Genomic DNA, 19,773 nt, shown 5'->3' on the forward strand with positions numbered 1-19,773 from the left:
TGTCAACCACATTTATTCACTGGATCTTTGATTTTCTTCTTTTGTAGAGACCTCCCAGTACAGGGAGAGATGGATCAAACTTGATACTATATATATAGTGTATACTATTTTATATATATAACTCACAGATACTATATATATACACCTTCCCCAAACCCAGCTTCTTTATAAGTCTTTTTTCTGTTTTCTTGCTAGTAACATAAAATAAAAAGAGTCTACTAGGCAGCCAATAACAGTAGTAAAAAAAATCATCTGTGAGGTTGATTTGTAATTTTTTTTTTAAATTTTAAAGCCCGGCATTAAGAACCATTAGATGAATTCCTTTTGTTTATTTTTGCCTTCTCATAAGGCTGTTTATGGGCAGTGGACAACAGATAAATTTAAGTTCATTTCATTGTTAATATTAAGCAGCCACCACAGGGACTTCATAAATAATTCTAGTTAATGTATATCATGTCAACCTAAAATAATCAAAAGGGTCAGAATCTAGTTTAAAGAGTTTATTCAAGTGCAAAGGTTGAGGACGGACTCCAAAGAATGGAAATCACTGTTTCCAGTTGTAGAAGTTCGGGGATCACTTGAATAGACAAAGTTTAGGATATTTTAACAGAATTTTAACATCTTTCTATGTAAGGCTTACTGCATAGTTACAATGACCTGATTGATCCAGGTGGCCCTTTTCTTTCAGGAAAGGTATATTTAACATTCCACACTGAAGATGTGATTGTCATGGGGTCTCTGTTTGGGGCACCATCTGGTCTGAGTTAGGTACAGGATAATACAGTAGCAAAGATCAGTGACTGAAAGGGGGAGGTCTGGCCTCTGGTCTTTGCTATTCATTTACAAAACAATAGCAATGAGGAAGAGTGTTAAACTATAACCTAAGAAACAGAATTGCAAAATATGTTATGTGACTGAAACCACAGTCACATCTCTCCCAAGGCTTGAAGTGTTTTGGGGGGTTCCAACAGCTTTTACATTTTATTAATTTTCACAATTATAAAATTAGGATGCCATGAAGGATGTCAAAGGAAGATTTGGTGTGTGGTGTGGTATAGTATAGTGAGAAGAATACTGGATACAGAAGGCCTGAATTCAAGTTCTACCTCTACTACCTTGATCAAATCCTAGAACCTCCCTAAACTTGTTTGTTCATACATTCATATATGTAATTGGGATTAATATATTCTGCACTTCTAGCCTCAGAAAGTTGTGGTTGGCATAATGTGATAATACATGTAAAAGTGTTTTGAGAGTTCTAAAGTGTAATGGAATACAGCAGTGGTATCTGCCCATTACTGTCCTTACTGACTAACTATATCTTCATTGTTTTTTTAATGGGTAAAAATGAAGTTATTTGACCAGATGCTTCTGTAGGCAGCGTGACTGGGACTTGGGTCATGCAAGCAACTGAGAGTTCCTCCTTTTGTTGCACTTTGCTTGCCCTACCCTTGTATGGGCCCTGGTAGGAAGCCCTAAGGATTATGGATCAATCATGGAAAATATCTTCTTGAATCTTGCTGAATCAACTTTTGTTCCTGTTTTCTCCAGAGCTTCCCTTGGAAATTGATTAGGCCTAGCTATTCTAGTTCTTTCCAGATCTTCACAAAAGATGGCAATCTCTGATGGTTTAGAAATTTTAAAACTAAATGAACTTTTTAAAAACTATTCGGAATTCTGGGACTAATCTGTGCCACATCCTGCCTGCAAATCAGCTGTCAATGGAAGCTTCTAGAGTACTGATACGGCTCCAATGACTGGGGGAACTCCAGGGTCCTTAGTCTCATGTCGAGTTAGATAAAACGACACAGACACACGTGGAGTGGTTTTAAGTAGTGGAGAGTTTAATAGACTAGAAAGAAGGAAGAAGCTCCCTCCTACAGCTGAGAGAGGAAACCTCGAATGTGGTGGAAAACAGCCAGTTATTTGAGGAGGCTGGAGGAGGCAGTGTCTGATTTGCATAGAGCTCAGGGGATTGGTTTGACCAGGTATGTCATTGACATAGCCTGTGAGAAAACTGGCCCTCCCACCCTAGCGTTTTAATGTGCAAATGTATCCCCATGATGTTCTACACACGTGGGGATATGTGGGGGTGGCCATGTTGCCAGGAACATGTTGGGGCAAGGGGAAGAAGATGGCAGGAATCACCATGTTTGTGTGGACCCAGTTTCCAGTGGCAGGTATTTGCATATCAAAGCTTGCCGGCCCAACTTTAAGAGCCTGGGCTTTCCTGCGAGACGAGAAACGTTTCTGGAGCTGCTTTAAAAGAAACAAAAACTTCCCGAGGACCCACTTTCCTATCTATCTGCCTAGAATAATTTCTTAGTAACTCCTATAACATTAGCACATCATGTTTGGTCCTCACCCAATCCCAAAAGCTTCAAGTGGATTTGGAGAATGTTCTGGTTGTTGGATACTGCTATAGCCATATAGAGGAGAGAGCTGCACTGAGACAAGGAAACCCATTGTTTCTCATTTCCTGTATTCATTTTTAGACTGCTCATCAGGTCACTAGCAAAGGGACTATTAGGTGCTTAGTTTAAAAGATGTCTCAGCAACTTTTTGTTCAAATGGTCAGGCAATTAGTACATAGTTGACCTTTGAACAATGTGGGGGCTAGGGATGACTCTGTTGCATAATCAAAAATCCATGTATAATTTTTGATGCCCCCAAAACTTAACTACTAATAGCCTACTGTTGACCGAAAGCCTTACCAATAATATCAACAACTGATTAACACATACTTTATATGCTATATGTATTACATACAGTATTCTTATAATAAAATACACTAGAGAATAGAAAATATTAAGAAAATCATAAGACAGAGAAAATGTATTTACTATTAAGTGGAAGTAGATCATCATAAAGGTCTTAATTTTTGTCATCTTCACGTTGAATCAGTGGAGGAAGAAGAGGAATTGGTCTTGCTGTCTTAGGAGTGGCAGAGACTGCAGAAAATTGGCATATAAATTAACCTGTGCAGTTCAAATATGTGTTGTTCAAGAGTCAACTGTAGTTCTTGCTAAAGAACAGGGCATGGTAATGTAATCTGCAAAGATAGGCATGTTTCCAGGCTGGTGATGAGATAAGGGAAGTGCTTCAAAGAATGCTGCTTTTACAAATACAGAAGCTTGTGATAGCATTTTCACTGTGTTGACCACTTTGAAAGTATTTGTAATATCCTGAATCTCAAAGAGACTCTATCCTTTACTCTCTAAGCTTTGCTTAGTTTGCCTGATTACATTTGTTAATTGCTGACACTGTTATTGGAGAGAAAAAGATGCTCTGTATGCTCATTTTTCTCTTTTCTGGCACTGTACAATGAAATTTTTCCTGCACTTGGCAAAGATTCTCACAAACGTAGCCCAGTGTATCATACAGAGAGACACAGAGGAAAAATATTGCAAAGATATGACACTAGCCTCATTACATAAATTAAGGATTCATGAAAACAAAAAACACAGTTGGATAACTGTACAGTTTAGGTGAGAAATTAAAACTGAGGTGAATTTCTTTTAGCATTCTTTGATATTAGATGAAGAAGTTATTTGTACATATGTGTTAGAAGAATCATTCGCTTATGTGACATGAAGGATTATAAACAAAATTTAAATCTTAAGGTGGGGAAGATGAGAACAGCCTTGTATATTTAATTTTTTATTAGTCTACTACTACCAGTGTCCATTGTGTGTGGCACTGAAATCCCATTCAGTATGTGTGAATTCTTAAACAGGGCTTAGAATTTGGGACTCTTAAGAATCTATAATTATTCTGATATTAACACATTTCTGTAGAGCACTTTATAACTCATAGATATTCCCTCTACATTATCTTGAGTTGTAAGACAACCCTATGATGTAAATAGGGATTATTATCCTCATTTTATGTATTATAAAACTGAGGCTCATAAGAAAAAGTCTTATCTGTAATCTGCAGACTACTAATGGAGAGCCAAAATGCAAATCTAGGTCTTCTTATGTCACATCCAGTTTTTTTCTTCCAATAAACCATGTTCTGAATATCTTAATCATCAGTAGTGTGTAAGTCAGTTAAAAACTTAGGAGCTCTCTGTTGCTGTGGGAGGTATAGAAGAAATTATTTTTTAATATCTGCAATGTTCGTATTATCATGAGGGACTGGACAGATAGGCAAAGGGAAATGAATGGCTCGTTGTTCATCAACCTTTAGGATAACAGCTAAAATACATGTGTATCAGATGGTGGAGTGCCTCAAATATTAAAATCCTCTGAGCAGCAGTGGTCCTTGTCTGTGGTAATTCAAAAGGCAGCCACACTGATTGGCAGTGACCATAGTAGATAACAAAACAATTCAGTTCAGAAGCTTGTGCTACACAGTCCACAAGGGAAGGTGCCTAAAGTAAAGGGCCTGATGCCGCTTACCTGGCCTATGTGAAACTCACCCATTTGACTGATGAGTTTTTATCTTTGTTGCTTTTGTTGACACAAGGAATATAATGCATCATGGAACACCAGAATAGCATGAGATGACAAGATGAGATACTGGTTCGAAAATGAACAGCAGGTATAAATAAAATTATATGTAAAATTCTAGTGGAGAACATTTTTACAAAGAGAATGTGAGGATTTTACAAATGTGTATATATAGGCTCACAAAATATTATAATATAATCAGCCTTCCATATCTGTGGGTTCCACATCTGTAGATTCAACCAACCATGGATCGGAGTTATTTGAGAAAAAAACAAAAAAATAAGAATACAACAATAAAATGCAAATAAAAATACAGTATAACAACTATTTTCATAGCATTTACATTGTATTAGGTTTTATAAGTAATCTAGAGATGATTTACAGTATACAGAAGGATATGCATAGGTTATATGCAACTACTATGCCATTTTATATAAGGGACTTGAGCATTTTGGTATCTGTGGAAGTCCTGGAACCAATCCCCAGTGGATACGAGATGACTGTTCTAGGGTATTTATCTTTAATCATCTTCAAATGGTAATTGAAACTATATTTTACCTTTTCATTTCTCCTCTGACCAACTGGCATATTCATGATAAAATGGTAAAAGGCCCAGTACTCCCAGTAAGTATTATCTTTACCTACAATGAATATTTTTCAGTTTTCTTGCTTTAAAAATTTTGTGATTATTGTTTTTATTACAGTGTTTTGGTAGAATTTGATTTTTAAAATATAGCTACTTTCCATCTGAATTTTTTTCTATCTCAGAACACATTTCTATTACTGAATCTTCTAAGTGCTATAGAAGAAATTTGTGGTATCTGCTAGCCTCGTATGAAGTTATTAATGGCTATTTTCACTGTCTACTTTAAAAGCAGAGCTTCTGAGAGCAGTTCATCATGTTGTCTTGATAATAGCAAATCATGAGCTAGCTGCTTGTACACATCTTCCACAAAATAGGAATAATACTTAGCCATGAATATTCAAAAGGATTAATTTTGCTTTGTTATATACAAAGCAATATCTGGAATAGCTTAATGATTGCAATCAGGCAGGTCTTATTTGTGGAGGATAATCTGAATTAAAATATGAAGATAACTTAGGATTTTTTTTTCTGTTTCTCGTCTTCCAGTATTTAGTCTTTGGAAATAGGTCTTACCTACCTAGCTTAGAAGAAAATCTTAGGTCTATAAAATCTTAATATGAAAAGTCAGTTTCCATTTTCATTTTCTGTACTTAATAGTAACATGACCTTAATGTCTTAGCATAAATGAATTTTTATGGTCGTGCTATAGCAAAACAGTGGTAGTGTTGCCAGTTAGTCTTTGTTTCTTATTAAAACATAGCAGCATAATGCCTCTGGGTCCTTGCATGTGCTGGGCTCCTTTATCCCAAGGAACTCAAACATATCCCCCTAGTTGTCAAGACTTAGTGGAAGGGAAGATGGTTTATAGCCACCACAGTAAATACATAAGTTCTTTGATTCACTGCTGAACTACTGTTAAGTTGAAGCCAATTCTAAACTTTAACTGAGTGTACAGCTCTATATTGTCAAATAGGGAATGAACCTTCAAACTGACAAGCCTTGTAAAGTAACTGTCTTATAATGAAGTGCCTAATTTTATTTGACACCTCCCCTGGTTTATGGTTCAAATGAAGGTATCCAGTTAAAGTCAATTAATTATTTCATTTTTCTGGCCTATATTAGATTTGAGAGTCTCTTTATTGTGACATATTCAGGCCTCTTTAGTTTAGATGATGTCAATAATTTATTATCAATTCTTATCTGTAAAATTTTATAACAGTAATACGAATTTGCTTGTGGCTGACAACTGCCATAATTTTTTCTTGGCAAGTTTTTCTCACCAGAAAAAAAAAAAGAACTAACTGAGAGGCTACTTTTAAAAAACTCATTGTAGTGCTTGATGCTTTTTGTCTTTGATGCCATCCTCTCTGCCATGTACTCATTAAAGAAGAAAATAACCTTTGGCACATAAGTTTAGAAAGGTTTCTCAACTTTAGCACTATTGTTTTTTTTAATGGAGGCAAAATTTATATAACATAGACTTGACTATTTTAAAGTGTATAATTCAGTGGTATTTAGTACATTTTGTAACCAGAAGGTTGCTGTGCTGTAAGGAAAATAGTTACAAAATGTACTAAAGGTTGCTTTACAACCTTGTAGTTATAAAACATTTTCATCACTTCCAAAGGAGATCCTATTCCCATTAAGCAGTTACTTAATCCCTTCCCATTATCAACATCCCTTACCAGAGAGGTACATTTGTTACAATCAACGAAACTACATTGACATGTCATTATCACCCAAAGTCCATAATTTACATTAGGGTTCACTCTTATTGTTGTATATTCTATGAGTTTGGGTAAATGCATAAAGAATGACATGTACCCACCATTAGAGTATTACACAGAGTAGTTTCACTGCCCTAAAAAAAAATCCTCTGTGCGCCACCTATTCATGCCTCCTGCCCACTCCCTCTCCACCCCTGGCAATCACTGATCTTTTGATTATCTCTGTAATTTTGCCTTCTCAGATTGAAGAGAAAGAAGGCCTCTCAGATTGGCTTCTTTCACTTAGTATTATGCATTTAGGATTCTTTCATGTCTTTCCATGATTTGATGCTTGTAAATTCTCAACTGTTTGGGGGTAAATATCAAGGAGTACCATTGCTGTATCATATGGTAAGAGTATGTTTAGTTTTGTAAGAAACCATGAAACCGTCTTCTAAAGTGGCTGTACTATTTTACATTCCCACCAGCAATGAAAGAGAGTTCCTATTGCTCCATGTCCTTGCCAGCATTTGATGTTGTCAGTGTTCTAGATTTTGGCCAGTTAAATAGGTGTGCAGTGGTATCTTCTTGTTTTAACTTGCAATTCCCTGATGACATATAGCCATGAGCTGCATAATGATGCTTTCTTCAATGACAGACCACATATATGAAGGTGGTCCCATAAGATTATATACCGTATTTTTACGGTACCTTTCCTATGTTTAGATATGTTTAGATACACAAATACTTACATTATGTTACTTACAGTATTCACTGTATTCAGTAAGTTGCTTATAGTATTCAGTACAGTCACATGCCATACAGTTTTGTAGCCTAGGAGCAATGAGACTATACCATATAGCCTAGGTGTATAGTAGGTTATGCCATCTAGGCTTGTGTAAGTATACTCCATGATGTTTGTGCAACAACAAAATCACCTAACGATGCATTTCTCATAATGCATCCTGCCGTTAAGCGACACGTGACCAAATGCTGTGGAGCATATTTTCATATGTTTATTTGCCATCCATGTATCTTCTTTGGTGAGGTGTTTGTTAAGATCTTTGGCCCATTTTTATATGCTTGTTTTCTTACTGTTTTAAGAGTTCTTTATACATTTTAGATAGCAATCTTTTACCAGATATACCTTTTTCCAAATGTTTTCTCCCACTTGGTGGTTTGTCTTTTCATTCTCTCGATATAATGTTGTTTTTTTATAGAAGTAAGTTGAGTCTAAAGGAGAGCAGAGTATGATTCTGGAGACCAAGGTACAGTCCTAGTCCTATCATCAAGTAGCTGTGGCTTTGGGTAAGTCACTTAAACTATAGATTTCAGTGTAGTGTTCTGGTCAGCAAAATGAAGGGATTAAGATGGATCAGTGGTTTCCAATGTGTTCGGTGAAGCCACAGATCTTATAAAGGGGCCCCTGAGGGGCCACCATGAGGGAAGGGAGGAAAAGGAAGTGCCCCTGGTACATAACACCTTTCCTTCAGACAGAACAACGCTACTACATTGTATTTTATGTGTTTTTATTTCATGATAGGTTGATTTGCAGAGGATCCTATGACTAATAAAATTTAGAAAGCTACCAGATTCAATGACTCTCAAAGATCTCTTTCAGTTCTGAAAATCTGTGACTCATGAACATTAATTACCATCCACCTTTTGAGGCTGTATTAATGTGTGAACAGATAGGAAAGAAAGTGATAGAGGAACTAGTGGAATAGCTAATATTATGTGCTTCTCTGATGGTGACAAATCATTCACTCTCTATTTCATGGATTTGAAGTATATAATTCTTGTTCCAATGTGGCCTATGTATTAGGTTGAACCACATGAACCTACACTCAACGTATTAGGTTGAACCATATGAAATGGTCTTCCAAAACTGTAATTTCATGTACTTCAACCAATATAAATGCGGTATGCATAGGGAACCCTTGAGTTCAGAGGCTTCTTAAAGCATCTAGATTGTATATATATAACTGAATTAATTAAAAATGTGTCGCAGCCAGACGCGGTGGCTCACGCCTGTAATCCCAGCACTTTGGGAGGCCGAGGCGAGTGGATCACTTTAGGCCAGGAGTTCGAGACCAGCCTGGCCAACGTGGCGAAGCCCCGTCTCTACTAAAAATACAAAAATTACCCGTGCACGGTGGTGCACCCTGTAGTACCAGCTGCTCAGGAGGCTGAAGCAGGAGAATGGCTTGAACCCGGGAGGCAGAGGTTGCAGTGAGCTGAGATCATACCCCTGCACTCCAGCCTACGTGATGGAGTAAGACTCTGTCTCAAAAAAATAAAATAAATAAAAATGTGCTGATTTCATGGGTGGTTAACAGTCCAGTTTGGAAGCAAATGAGATTCCAGAATTCTACACATCAGCCCACCAACTCCTTTGGGATTGATGTACATGTAGAATCAATAGCAAGAGTTTATTGAATATAATCAAAATCAATTTGGCTTTTACAATTACTACATTCTTTTTGGCAAATGTCAGTAGCTGCCAATAGTTAAAGGTATGTGAGGTCTAGGCTCCCCACAATTTGACTACCAGGTTACAACTAAGTCTTAGGCCGAATTTTGCTATATACAGACATTTATCAACAAGATGGCACAGTTCTGCCATATAACTTATTATATAAACTCTATGAAATCCTATTTCTTTCCTTATTTAGGATCTCCCACAATATCTTAGATAAAAAGTTCATCTAAGGCATATGTGACAGCATTCTAGCAATGGTATTCAGCTAACCCATCTAGTTAGATTAAAGCAATCAAGAATGCTTCGTATCAGCAGGTAAACATGAGGCCTTTCAGGAATCAAGTCTTGGCCACCATTCCTAAGGGTACAAACTGCAGAGGCTTTAGATTTTTATACTGTGTTCAGGCACACCCTTGACTGCTGCTGTCATTTCTGGAGCAAATTCACATAAAAACAACATTTCTTTCACCAGTGAAAAGTCATTTGTGAAATTCATGTTAGTGCTTACTAACAATAGCACTAAACTCATCAATGAAACTCCATTTCTTAAATCCATTATGCTCTATTGTGGGCTGGAGAGAAAGACAGTCAAATGCTTTTGTAGTAGCTACCTTTGAAATGTGGCTGTTTTGTTAAATGTAATATGTGTCCTACTAGGACAGTTATCCACTCCTAGAGTCTAGATTACAACTATCACATAGAATACCTATCCTACAGTCTATGCTGATGAGTTGTAAAGCAATCATTGCAACATAAAATTATGCATTATAAGCTATATTTCATCTTATGAGTTTTATCTACCTGCCTTTATTTTCTATTAAATGGTGATTATTAGTCACAGGTATTACCATAGTCTTCTATATGAGATAGAATGTAATCAGTATAGATAGGGTCCATAAACTAGAAAGGAAATCTTATGGTTGTAACAACTGCAAACATCAAGACTACTGATATTGCTGCTGGTACAATTGAGGCACCAGTAAGAGTAGAACTAGCTATCTTTGGAGTTCTCCTGTTTTGGTGATTCCACCTAATTGCGTGCTTAGTCATACCAAATTACACTAATAATTCTGTATTTGTTTGTTTCTTGGGAGCAAGGCATTTCTCTTGGTTCAGAAATATGTATTAGAATACCATACCTTTAAATCAGTTTGCGTAATTGCTATTAATTTGATTGGTGTAATCTGCCATTTCATGAAGAATTCTTTTTGATAAGAAGTAGTTATAAATTTTAAAACCTCTTTAAATAAAACTTTGCCTTTTGCCTTCCTCTGGGGGAGAATATATTGTGCCATTTCTCTCTATGTCCTTTTTCCTTACAAAGCATAAAATCATTAGATGAGAGACATCTGAATATATGCTCTGAAATTTGGCTTTTAAGAATACCATATTGAGATAGTGTCACTCTGGTGGGAACCATGCTTGTTTTATTTTTAAAGAATACTGACTTTATAGACACACATTACCTCTTTTGTCATCTCTCATAGAAATCCATTTCTGGCATATTATCCACACTTTTTCCAGGAAACCTACCTGTTATCTGGTATTTCATTGTATGCCTCTGGTACTACAGATTTGTTTAAGTTTTAGGTAATGATCATAACTACTGTATGGTCCTTAGGGGGTAGATTTTAGGTATTAAATATATTAATAATCATTATTTTTTCTCTCAGTCTTTTAGACTTCCCACTCCCACTAGCTCAATCCTGCGACTTCCAATTATTTTTTAAATATATGAGCTTTTGAATGGATTTCAGTTCCCTCATTCCTGTGTAAACATATACTATATGCTATACTAAACTCTAAGTTTGCAAAAACTGGTTGGGCACATGAGCACCACCATACAATAAATTCTGAATTATTATAAACATATCAACTATGAAAAGTTAACTTTTAATTTTCAGAAATAGTTTAACAATGGTGAAATAAATTGGGACATTGTACATATTTCCACCTTCCTAAGTAAAAATAGGAGGATGATTTAAATAGTGTCTTTTTAGTTTGCTTAATTTTGTTTTTTAGTAAGTGAAATGTCACTTCAGAGTATGAGACTTTGATTTCCTAGGAAAAGTTGTTTCCATCAGTCTGTGATAAGAAGTACCTATTTAGCACCTATTTCAGCAGAAAAAAAAAAAAAGCTTGAAGGCATTATATGCAGGCACAACTGAATAATAGTATCAAAATGACTTACAAGCGAGAAAACAAAGAATTATGAGTTTGACACTTCATAAGATTTTTAAAAAATAAAGCTAAGCACAGGATTGGGTGGAGTGGGTGGTTTTTTGATTTTCTCTTTGTTTATTGTTGGTTTGGGGTATGGTGATTGCTTGGCTGGAAAATTGTGTATTAATATCCCAAAAGGATTTGGATCCAATACACTACTCCCACTTTCTGAAATTCTTTCCAATTATAGAACTCTTTATGGTTACAACTGAAAGTACTTAAGAAATCATATCCAACACCTTTGCTTCATCAATTAGGAAACACGTTCAGATAAATTAAGCAACAAATGTAGGATCAGGTAGCCAGTTTACTGCCAGAGCTGCAACAGGAATCCATATATCCCGACTACAAATTCAGGGCCTTTTTACCATACCACACTTTTTCCTTATCCTATAGTTTCACTTGCCTCAATGCAGGGTTGGTGAAAATGGTTAATAGATATTGGCTCTCTTAGACTTCAACAACATATCTCAAAAGGCAGCTTTCATGTGACAAACAGAAGGCTCGAATAAGCAGAGAGCTTTGCATGTTCTACAGTCTTGTATGAGAAATTTACAATTAAGCCGGATTACTAGAGATTTATTCAGAAAAGAAATCGGCTTCCTTGGTAGTTTGTGGACTCTGTAGATTCAGTCTCTGGTACACCAACATTTATACAACACTGGGAACAAATTTTCCATTTGAGCAAATATATTTTGCAGATTGAGGATGCTTACCTTTTTAAACATGATTTAAAAGATTTTTAAAAACCATATTTTTATAGAAATAGCTCTAAACTAGATTACATAATTTACTGCCTTCTTGAACATTATCCTGAACATCATATAGCCCTTTATTGGTGACTCACATTCACCATTATAAACATAATCATTGATTTCTATAGCCTTGAGAGCTGTCAGTGTGATGGGGTTTAGATCCTACTCTAAATAACCCCCAAAGAGCCTTCTGACTCTCTTTTCCCTTGCCTTCAGATTAATTAGCTTTCACTTCTGTTGGCTTTCAGTATGTTGATCTAGTTCAGCCCACCCTGCCCCTTCTGCTTTCCAGTTTTCATGTGCAATGAGGCTTTGAAGTCTCAGGAGCCAGGCTCCTGCACATGGATAGAGGAAACTGACTTTTGGTTAGTGTGAGAAGTTGAGGTTGCCCTGTAGATAAAGCATCAAGTAATTTGTAATGTATGACCTTGGTCATCTCTTGTGTCTAAGTTCATGAGAATGGGTTTATTTGAGCAACTTTTGCATTTCTGCATAAACGAGGTATTACTGTCATTCATATCTGCAGTGATTATGTAAAACTTTGAATAGCCACCCAAACTATCAACCTAAAATTCAATAAAGCATATTTTGTTATAGTTACTTGTGATTATCTAAACATACATATCTGTCATGTATGTAACTTTTCTTTCATAATCTATCCTTTCTAAGAGCTTCTTTGTGGTCTGTTGTTAAAATTCCAGTGATGATAAGCTATCAACATATATTTGACCAAAGTTGAAGTTAATAAAAGCAAGCATATACATTATGGCAAAGGGTATTTCCTCACCAGTTTGTTTTAAGTATCAAGTCTTTATAATAAGGACCATTTCTGGACCATTTCTTGAGAAGAAGTTCTGAAATTTTAAAATCTCATGATATCCCCAAAATATTTATGAATCATAAAAGTATATTGTAGCAACTATACAGCATTGGTTAATTGAAAGGACTTATAAGATTCTACGGGGTATATTCTCATAAGGCTTTAGTAATGGCTCAAGGTATGGTACAGCAGGAGAGAGATCACTCACAAGGCCATTTTTAGTTGCACAGGACACATTTGTCTTCTAATTGTGAACCACCAAGATATGTGCAAGATAACCTTGGTATCGGGAGCTAAGGCTCATGTTTACAGAAGATCTTTGATATCCCACTGGTCGTGTAGCTGAAACTAGACTATGTAATCAATTAGTCAGGTGCAATCAGCCTATATGTTTTCCAAAAACAGTTCAGGACAAGCTACTACAGTGTGCCTTCAAACGAATTTGAGACATTAAATAGCATTTCATAAAGCTACTACATTTCATCCCAGACTTGACCAAGGAGATCAAACTCCCAGGCATTCCTGAAGTTAAGGAGACAGACTCACGGCAAGTTAATCCTATTTATTCTATATTTCCTAAGTGTATTTTTATTATCAGCTTGATAAATATCATTTTTTTTTTATTTCATGGAATAACTGCCACAATGGTAATGACAGTGAGTCACACTACTACTTATCGTAAATCTGTTTTTGTCAAGCCATGAGCAAAGCACTCATTTATAACTTGAGATTGGTGTTATTTTTTCAGTTTTACAGATGAATAAGTGACACTTAGGTTTTTGTTTTCTTCACATAGCTATTTGTTCTGACAACCCTTTTTCTTTCTAACTAGTGCACACTAACAAGCTTGGGATATCAATAAGATTAAATTCATTACTCAAAACAACCACAAGGCTCCCCCCATCAATGCCATAATGTCTTTATTCCTTTTCTGACTAACCTTGTTCCCACAAGAAATCCAATAACTCCAGGGTTGCACAATAGGTCTAGAGGAGAGGCCCTGACTCTTGCATTGAAGAAGAGCTATGGAATGCTAGGTTCATTTGTAGAAAGTCCTCATTCTCTGTTCTTGATGTTCTTGCTACTGTTTGCTACTGTTTCTGTGGTATAGTCTTATATCAAAAATAGGGCACCTATGGCCAGGTGCTGTGGTTCATGCCTGTAATCCCAGCACTTTGGGAGGCCAAGGTGGGAAGATGGCTTGAGCCCAGAGTTTGAGACCAGCCTGGGCAACATGGAAAAACCCCGTCTATGCAAAAAAAAAAAAAAAAGCAAAAAGAAAAGTCGAGTGTGGTGGCACACACCTGTACTCCCAGCTACTCAGGAGACTGAGGTGGAAGGGTCGCTTTAGCCCAGGAGGCAGAGGTTGCAGTGAGCCAAGATCGCATCACTGCACTCTAGCCTGGGCTACAGAGCGAAACTCTGTCTCAAAAATGAATAAATAAGTAAGTAAATAAATAAATAAATAAATAAATTAGGGCATCCAAACCACAAACTCACACACCCACCAGAAATATGCCTGCCTTCTGACCTTGAAGAACATCTGTCATGTTCAGTCTTACAATAGAGTTCTTTGTGTATCTCTTTTATTATATCTTTGTTACCTCTTGCACTGAAGAACCTTGAGGGCAGAGGTCATCTGCTACTCATCTTTGTGACTTGTTGCATCCACTTATTTTATTTATTTTTATTATTTTCTTTTGAAGAGAAAGCATGGATGAGAGCTTATTTGTTTTGAAATTATGAAAAAGTGGTTACATTTTTTGAATAAATATACTTATTTTGTGTGTGTGTATGTGTAAATATGCCTTAAGTTTGAAATGTTCAATTTAATAAGAGTATTTCCTAACCGAATCTGAAGAAAAAAGGTTTAGGTTTTTCTTTATTTCCTTTAATGGGAAAACTGCATGTTTTAAGTAACACCTCAGTATTGTGTTCTCAAGGCACATTTACATTCTGTATACTTGTCACATCATGTAATCCTTGATTAAGGCATGCACATGATTCCTGATAGCTGTAATTTAACTCACACAATTTAAGGAGAAACAGGGAATTAAGGAAGTGATCACTCAATTTAAGGAAGTGATCAACTTCAGTTTCAAACATCGTGGCTTTAGTTAAACATCCTAACGCAAGCCCTTAACAGCCTGGAAATTGCCTCATGTTTTTAGAGGAGATAGTCTGATTTCATCCTATAGATCAAAGCTGCCACCTTCTCCCTTATTTTGTTTTCACATTTTAAAAAATTCTAATTTTGGGGGCACATGTTCTCAGGATCTCCTGAGGGCTGTGTCACGGGCAAAAAAGAAAATAATCTAGTTCTGGTATCATCATTTAGGGTCCATCAGGTTTCCAAATACTTTGATGAGCATTGGCAAATTCTCTGCCACTACTTCCTGTTCCCTAATAAATGGCAGACATAACTAATCAATGATAGTATCTTTCCTACAGGTCAGATTCTTTCTTTAAGTGATATCTTCTAATGGACTGGATTTGACAAGTGAGATAAAATCTACTTGCCAGCTGAATCCATGTAGAGTTCTCAGTATTATATTACCTTGTCGCCTAGTACAAGAAATACATAGAATATGATTATGGAATGCTTGGTAATTTGATTAGATTTGGATTAGAAGCTTTGTGTCCTGCTGTATTACCTTCCAGTTGCTTATTCTTCTAAATTAGACTGCTTTCTGGTTACTGGAGTTAGTGGCTTGCTTTGACTCACCTTTTTGAGTTGGATAGCATATAAGAAAGTAATTGTCTCTTAGAAGCATTTAGCTTTTTTCTCTTAAAAGTTCAAAATACATTAATGTTGATTGATTTATCCTCCGAAAAACTGATTCGAAACCCAGGGATATCTTAGACCACATTAACATATGTATTGTCTTTAAAACAAGGAAGCCAATAATCCTGATCAGTTTTGCACTTGTCAGACCAAACACAAAGTATTGCACTCAGCATAGGTCACTGTATTTTGAGAGGAAGATGATGCAGACTCAAATCCATTTTCTATGGCAAACAGATGAAGAAGCAAGACATGTTTATTCTGGAAAAGAGAAGTCCCACAGGAAACCACTTACTGTCTTTCTTCATGTATTAGTTGGCCTGTTATATGGAGGAGACTTATGCGTTAATTCAGAGGGTATAAATAAGACTAATGGCTAGGAAGTTGTTAAATCAGTAAAATATCTCTTGAAAAAGGGTACTGTAGTCAAATATCACAAATGCATGTATCATGTTCCTTTTCAGATTTACAAATACATGCATGCATAATGATGTTTCAGTCAACAACAGACCGCATATACAATGATGGTCCCATAAGATTAGGAGCTGAAAAGTTTCTATTGCCTAGTGACATCATAGCATCACAGTGTTAACACATTACTCACATGTTTGTGGCAATACTGGAGTAAACAAACCTACTGCACTGCTAGTCATATAACAGTATAGTACATAGAATTATATATTGTACATAATACTTGAAAATGATAACAAATGACTATGATGCTGGCTAACAATATATTTACTATACTATTTATTGTCATTCTGGAGTAAACTCCTTGTACTTATGAAAAAAATTAACTATAAAATAGCCTCAAGTGAGTTCTTCTGGAGGTAATACAGAAGAAAGCATTGTTATAATAGCAGATGACAGCTCCATGCATGTTATTGTCCCTGAAGACCAAGTGGGATAAGATGTGGATGTGGAAGACAGTGATATTGATGATCCTGACCCTGTGGAGGCCTAGGCTAATGTGTGTGCTTGTATCTTAATTTTTAACAAAAAAGTTTCAAAAGTAAAAAATACAATAAAATTTTTAAATAGGAAAAAGGCTTATAGAATAAGGATATATATAAAGAAAATATTTTTATACAGCTGTACAATGTGTTTGTATTTTAAGCTGTGTTATTACTAAAGAGTCAAAAAGTTAAAAAATTAAAAAGTATGAAGTAAAAATGTTATAGTAAGCTAAGGTTAATTTATTACTGAAGAAGGAAAAACATTTTCCTTCTTTTTATTTTCATTTAATTTTATTTTTTATTTTTTAATTTAATTTAATTTTAATTTTTTTGAGATGAGGTCTCACTGTGTTGCCCAGGCTGATCTCAAACTCCTGGGCTCAAGCAATCCTCCCACCTCAGCCTCCCAAAGTGCTGGGATTACAGGCATGAGCTACTGCTCCCAGCCAAAATATTTTTTTAAGAAATATATTTTTATACATTTAATGTAGCCTAAGTCGACAGTGTTGATAAAGTCTACAGTAGTCTACGGTAATGTCCTAGGCTTTCATATTCACTCACCACTCACTCAGGCCAACTTTCAATCCTGTAAGCTCCATTTATGATAAGTGCCCTGCAAACTCCTTTTATGGTAAGTGCCTTATACAGTACCATTTTTTATCTTTTATATCATATTATTCCTGTACCTTTTCAATGTTTAGATGTACAAATACTTACCATTGTTATAATTGCCTAAAGTATTCAGTATAGTAACAAACTGAACAGATTTATAGCCTAGGGCCAATAGGCTATATCATATAGCCTAGGTGACTAGTAGGCTATGCCATCTAGGTTTGTGAAAATACACTCCATCCTGTTTGCACAATGATGAAATAGCCTAACAACGTATTTCTCAGAATGGATCCGCATTGTTAAGTGATGCATGACTGTTTATACTAAATATATATTAAGGGCCCTTAAAAGTCATTCAGTGAAAGATCTCTTTAAATTTGTTAACCCTAGCATTCCATAAATACTTCACTCAGAATGTTTCCAAGGAACTCTCATTAGGGTAGTGATTCTCAAACTGTGGTAATGGGAGCAGCAGCAGCAGCATTTCCTGGGAACTGATTAGAAATGTAATTTTATAGCCCTACCTCAGATCTATGGCATCAGAAACTCTGGGATGGGGCCCAGCAGTCTGTGTGATAATCAGTCCTTTAGGGATTCTGATGCGGCTAAAAAGCAAGAAGTATTGTTAAAAAATTTTACTGTTATTTTCCAACTTAACAGTAACCTTTTGCTTTCCTTCATTACACTTACCACAATTTGTATTTTTTAAAGTTTGTTCTAATGATATTCTATGAATCTGTGAATTCATATTCCATAATCATAATCTATTCTCTGAATTTCCTTCCTTCTGTACCTCAAAAAGGGTCATAAATGGAACCCTTTATGAGGTACAGAAGGAAATACTCATTGAAGGCCTATCACGGTTTTCACCCTGGTATAAGTGTCATCTAGCTGGTATCAATTTGGATACTTTAAAGAATCCTAAATAATGAGTCCATATATTCTATAAAGTAAAATACTCATTTCTATAACAAAGCAAAACTTTAATCCATTGCTGGCTGTCATTGTCATTTTAAAAAGAGCACATGAAAAGTTTTTCATTTCCTTCAGAATGTTTTTCAGAAAATGTAGACTTTTTTAGCATCTTGAAAGATCTGTAATGTGCCTTTTCTCATGTCAGAATTCTATAAATTAGGAAATGTTCTAATCTCTTGCATTAACAGAGATGAAATTCCGGTGGCATTATATTTGTCTCTCCAAACAAGCAACATTCTTTTAGAAAAATGTTATTGAAATTGAACTTAAAATGTATTTGTATTTAACAATAAAACATCTTATTTTTTATTTTTTATATTTTATTATTATTAAAATAAAAGCATCTTTTTTACATGGTTTCATAAACGTATTTTGAATGTTTATATAAAATGCCTCTGTAAATCATGCAGAAGAATTTTCTTTTTCTAAAGGACAGTGAAATGAGGTTGAATGTGTTAAAGCATCACACTATATTTAACTCAAGTACATTTAGAACAAAATTATTATTGGGATTTCCATAGAATGAATCATGGCCAAATTTAACTTCTCAAAATTTTTTTTACCTATTCTTTTCATACAAGTAAGAGCTTTCTGGGTTTATATTACTAGGTCAACTGAAGTGTTATTTATTTTTAGGTAGAGGGACAAAGACTGATAATCTAGAGACTGGATTTGATTTGGCTGCTGCTGTCAGCAGAATGCCTTGGGGTATCTACTTACAGTAATGAGTATAAGTAGTGCTATCATTATTAGTATATTTAAACACCCATGGTTTGCAGGAATGTGCTAAAGTCTGAAAATAACATAGTTAATTATGTCACTGTCCCTGCCCAGGGCAACTGCTATTGGAAGGACATACTCACATCATGAGGAAGATAGCGGATACAGTGGTTTGGAGCTAAGTGTTACTTCATTGCTGACTCACGGAAAGAGGTTTAGGATGTTGGCTATGTTTTCTAAAGAGCATCTAGCAGTTTTCATCTGGTACATCAACTTCCCACATAGGTTTTTTATTATATTTTTTATACTTATTATTATATTTCTTTTTAGTTTTCCTCACGGGAGAAAAAGCCAATTCCGTATTAAAACGCTACCCAAGAGCTAATGGGTTTTTTGAAGAAATAAGACAGGGCAACATTGAGCGTGAGTGCAAAGAAGAATTCTGTACATTTGAAGAAGCAAGAGAAGCTTTTGAAAATAATGAAAAAACTGTAAGTATGTTGGCAATTAAAAAAAAGTTGCACAAATTTGCCTACCTTTTTGATGTATATTTGAAATCTGCATCCCTGAATTATGTACATTGCTAGCAATTAAAAATTCTTTTGTTAGGAACTTGGAAAGTGGCATCTAACTAGTAATATTCTGTGGGTTGGAGAGCTAGGTTCACCCTTGTGCTGGACTGTCTTTGAGAGCCCCGTT

At 35.6% G+C, this 19,773-nt stretch overlaps 2 protein-coding genes across 3 annotated transcripts in view; both read left to right on the top strand.

Annotated features, from left to right (window-relative positions):
* The window catches only part of PRRG1 (proline rich and Gla domain 1), a 103,478-nt gene that overhangs the window by 52,592 nt on the left and 31,113 nt on the right, over positions 1-19,773 (top strand). For both annotated transcript variants that reach the window (XM_063660839.1, XM_063660840.1), the window contains exon 5: positions 19,405-19,565. In XM_063660839.1, coding sequence (XP_063516909.1) covers positions 19,405-19,565 — 161 coding nt within the window. The remainder of the gene's footprint in view (positions 1-19,404; positions 19,566-19,773) is intronic.
* LOC129025044 (ferritin heavy chain-like) overlaps positions 19,482-19,773 on the top strand; it is a 67,958-nt gene continuing 67,666 nt past the window's right edge. The window contains exon 1 of the mRNA XM_054472502.2: positions 19,482-19,565. The gene's annotated coding sequence lies outside the window, so the exon portion shown is untranslated. The remainder of the gene's footprint in view (positions 19,566-19,773) is intronic.

This window comes from Pongo pygmaeus, chromosome X (assembly GCF_028885625.2).
Source record: "Pongo pygmaeus isolate AG05252 chromosome X, NHGRI_mPonPyg2-v2.0_pri, whole genome shotgun sequence".
Classification (NCBI taxonomy): domain Eukaryota; kingdom Metazoa; phylum Chordata; class Mammalia; order Primates; family Hominidae; genus Pongo; species Pongo pygmaeus.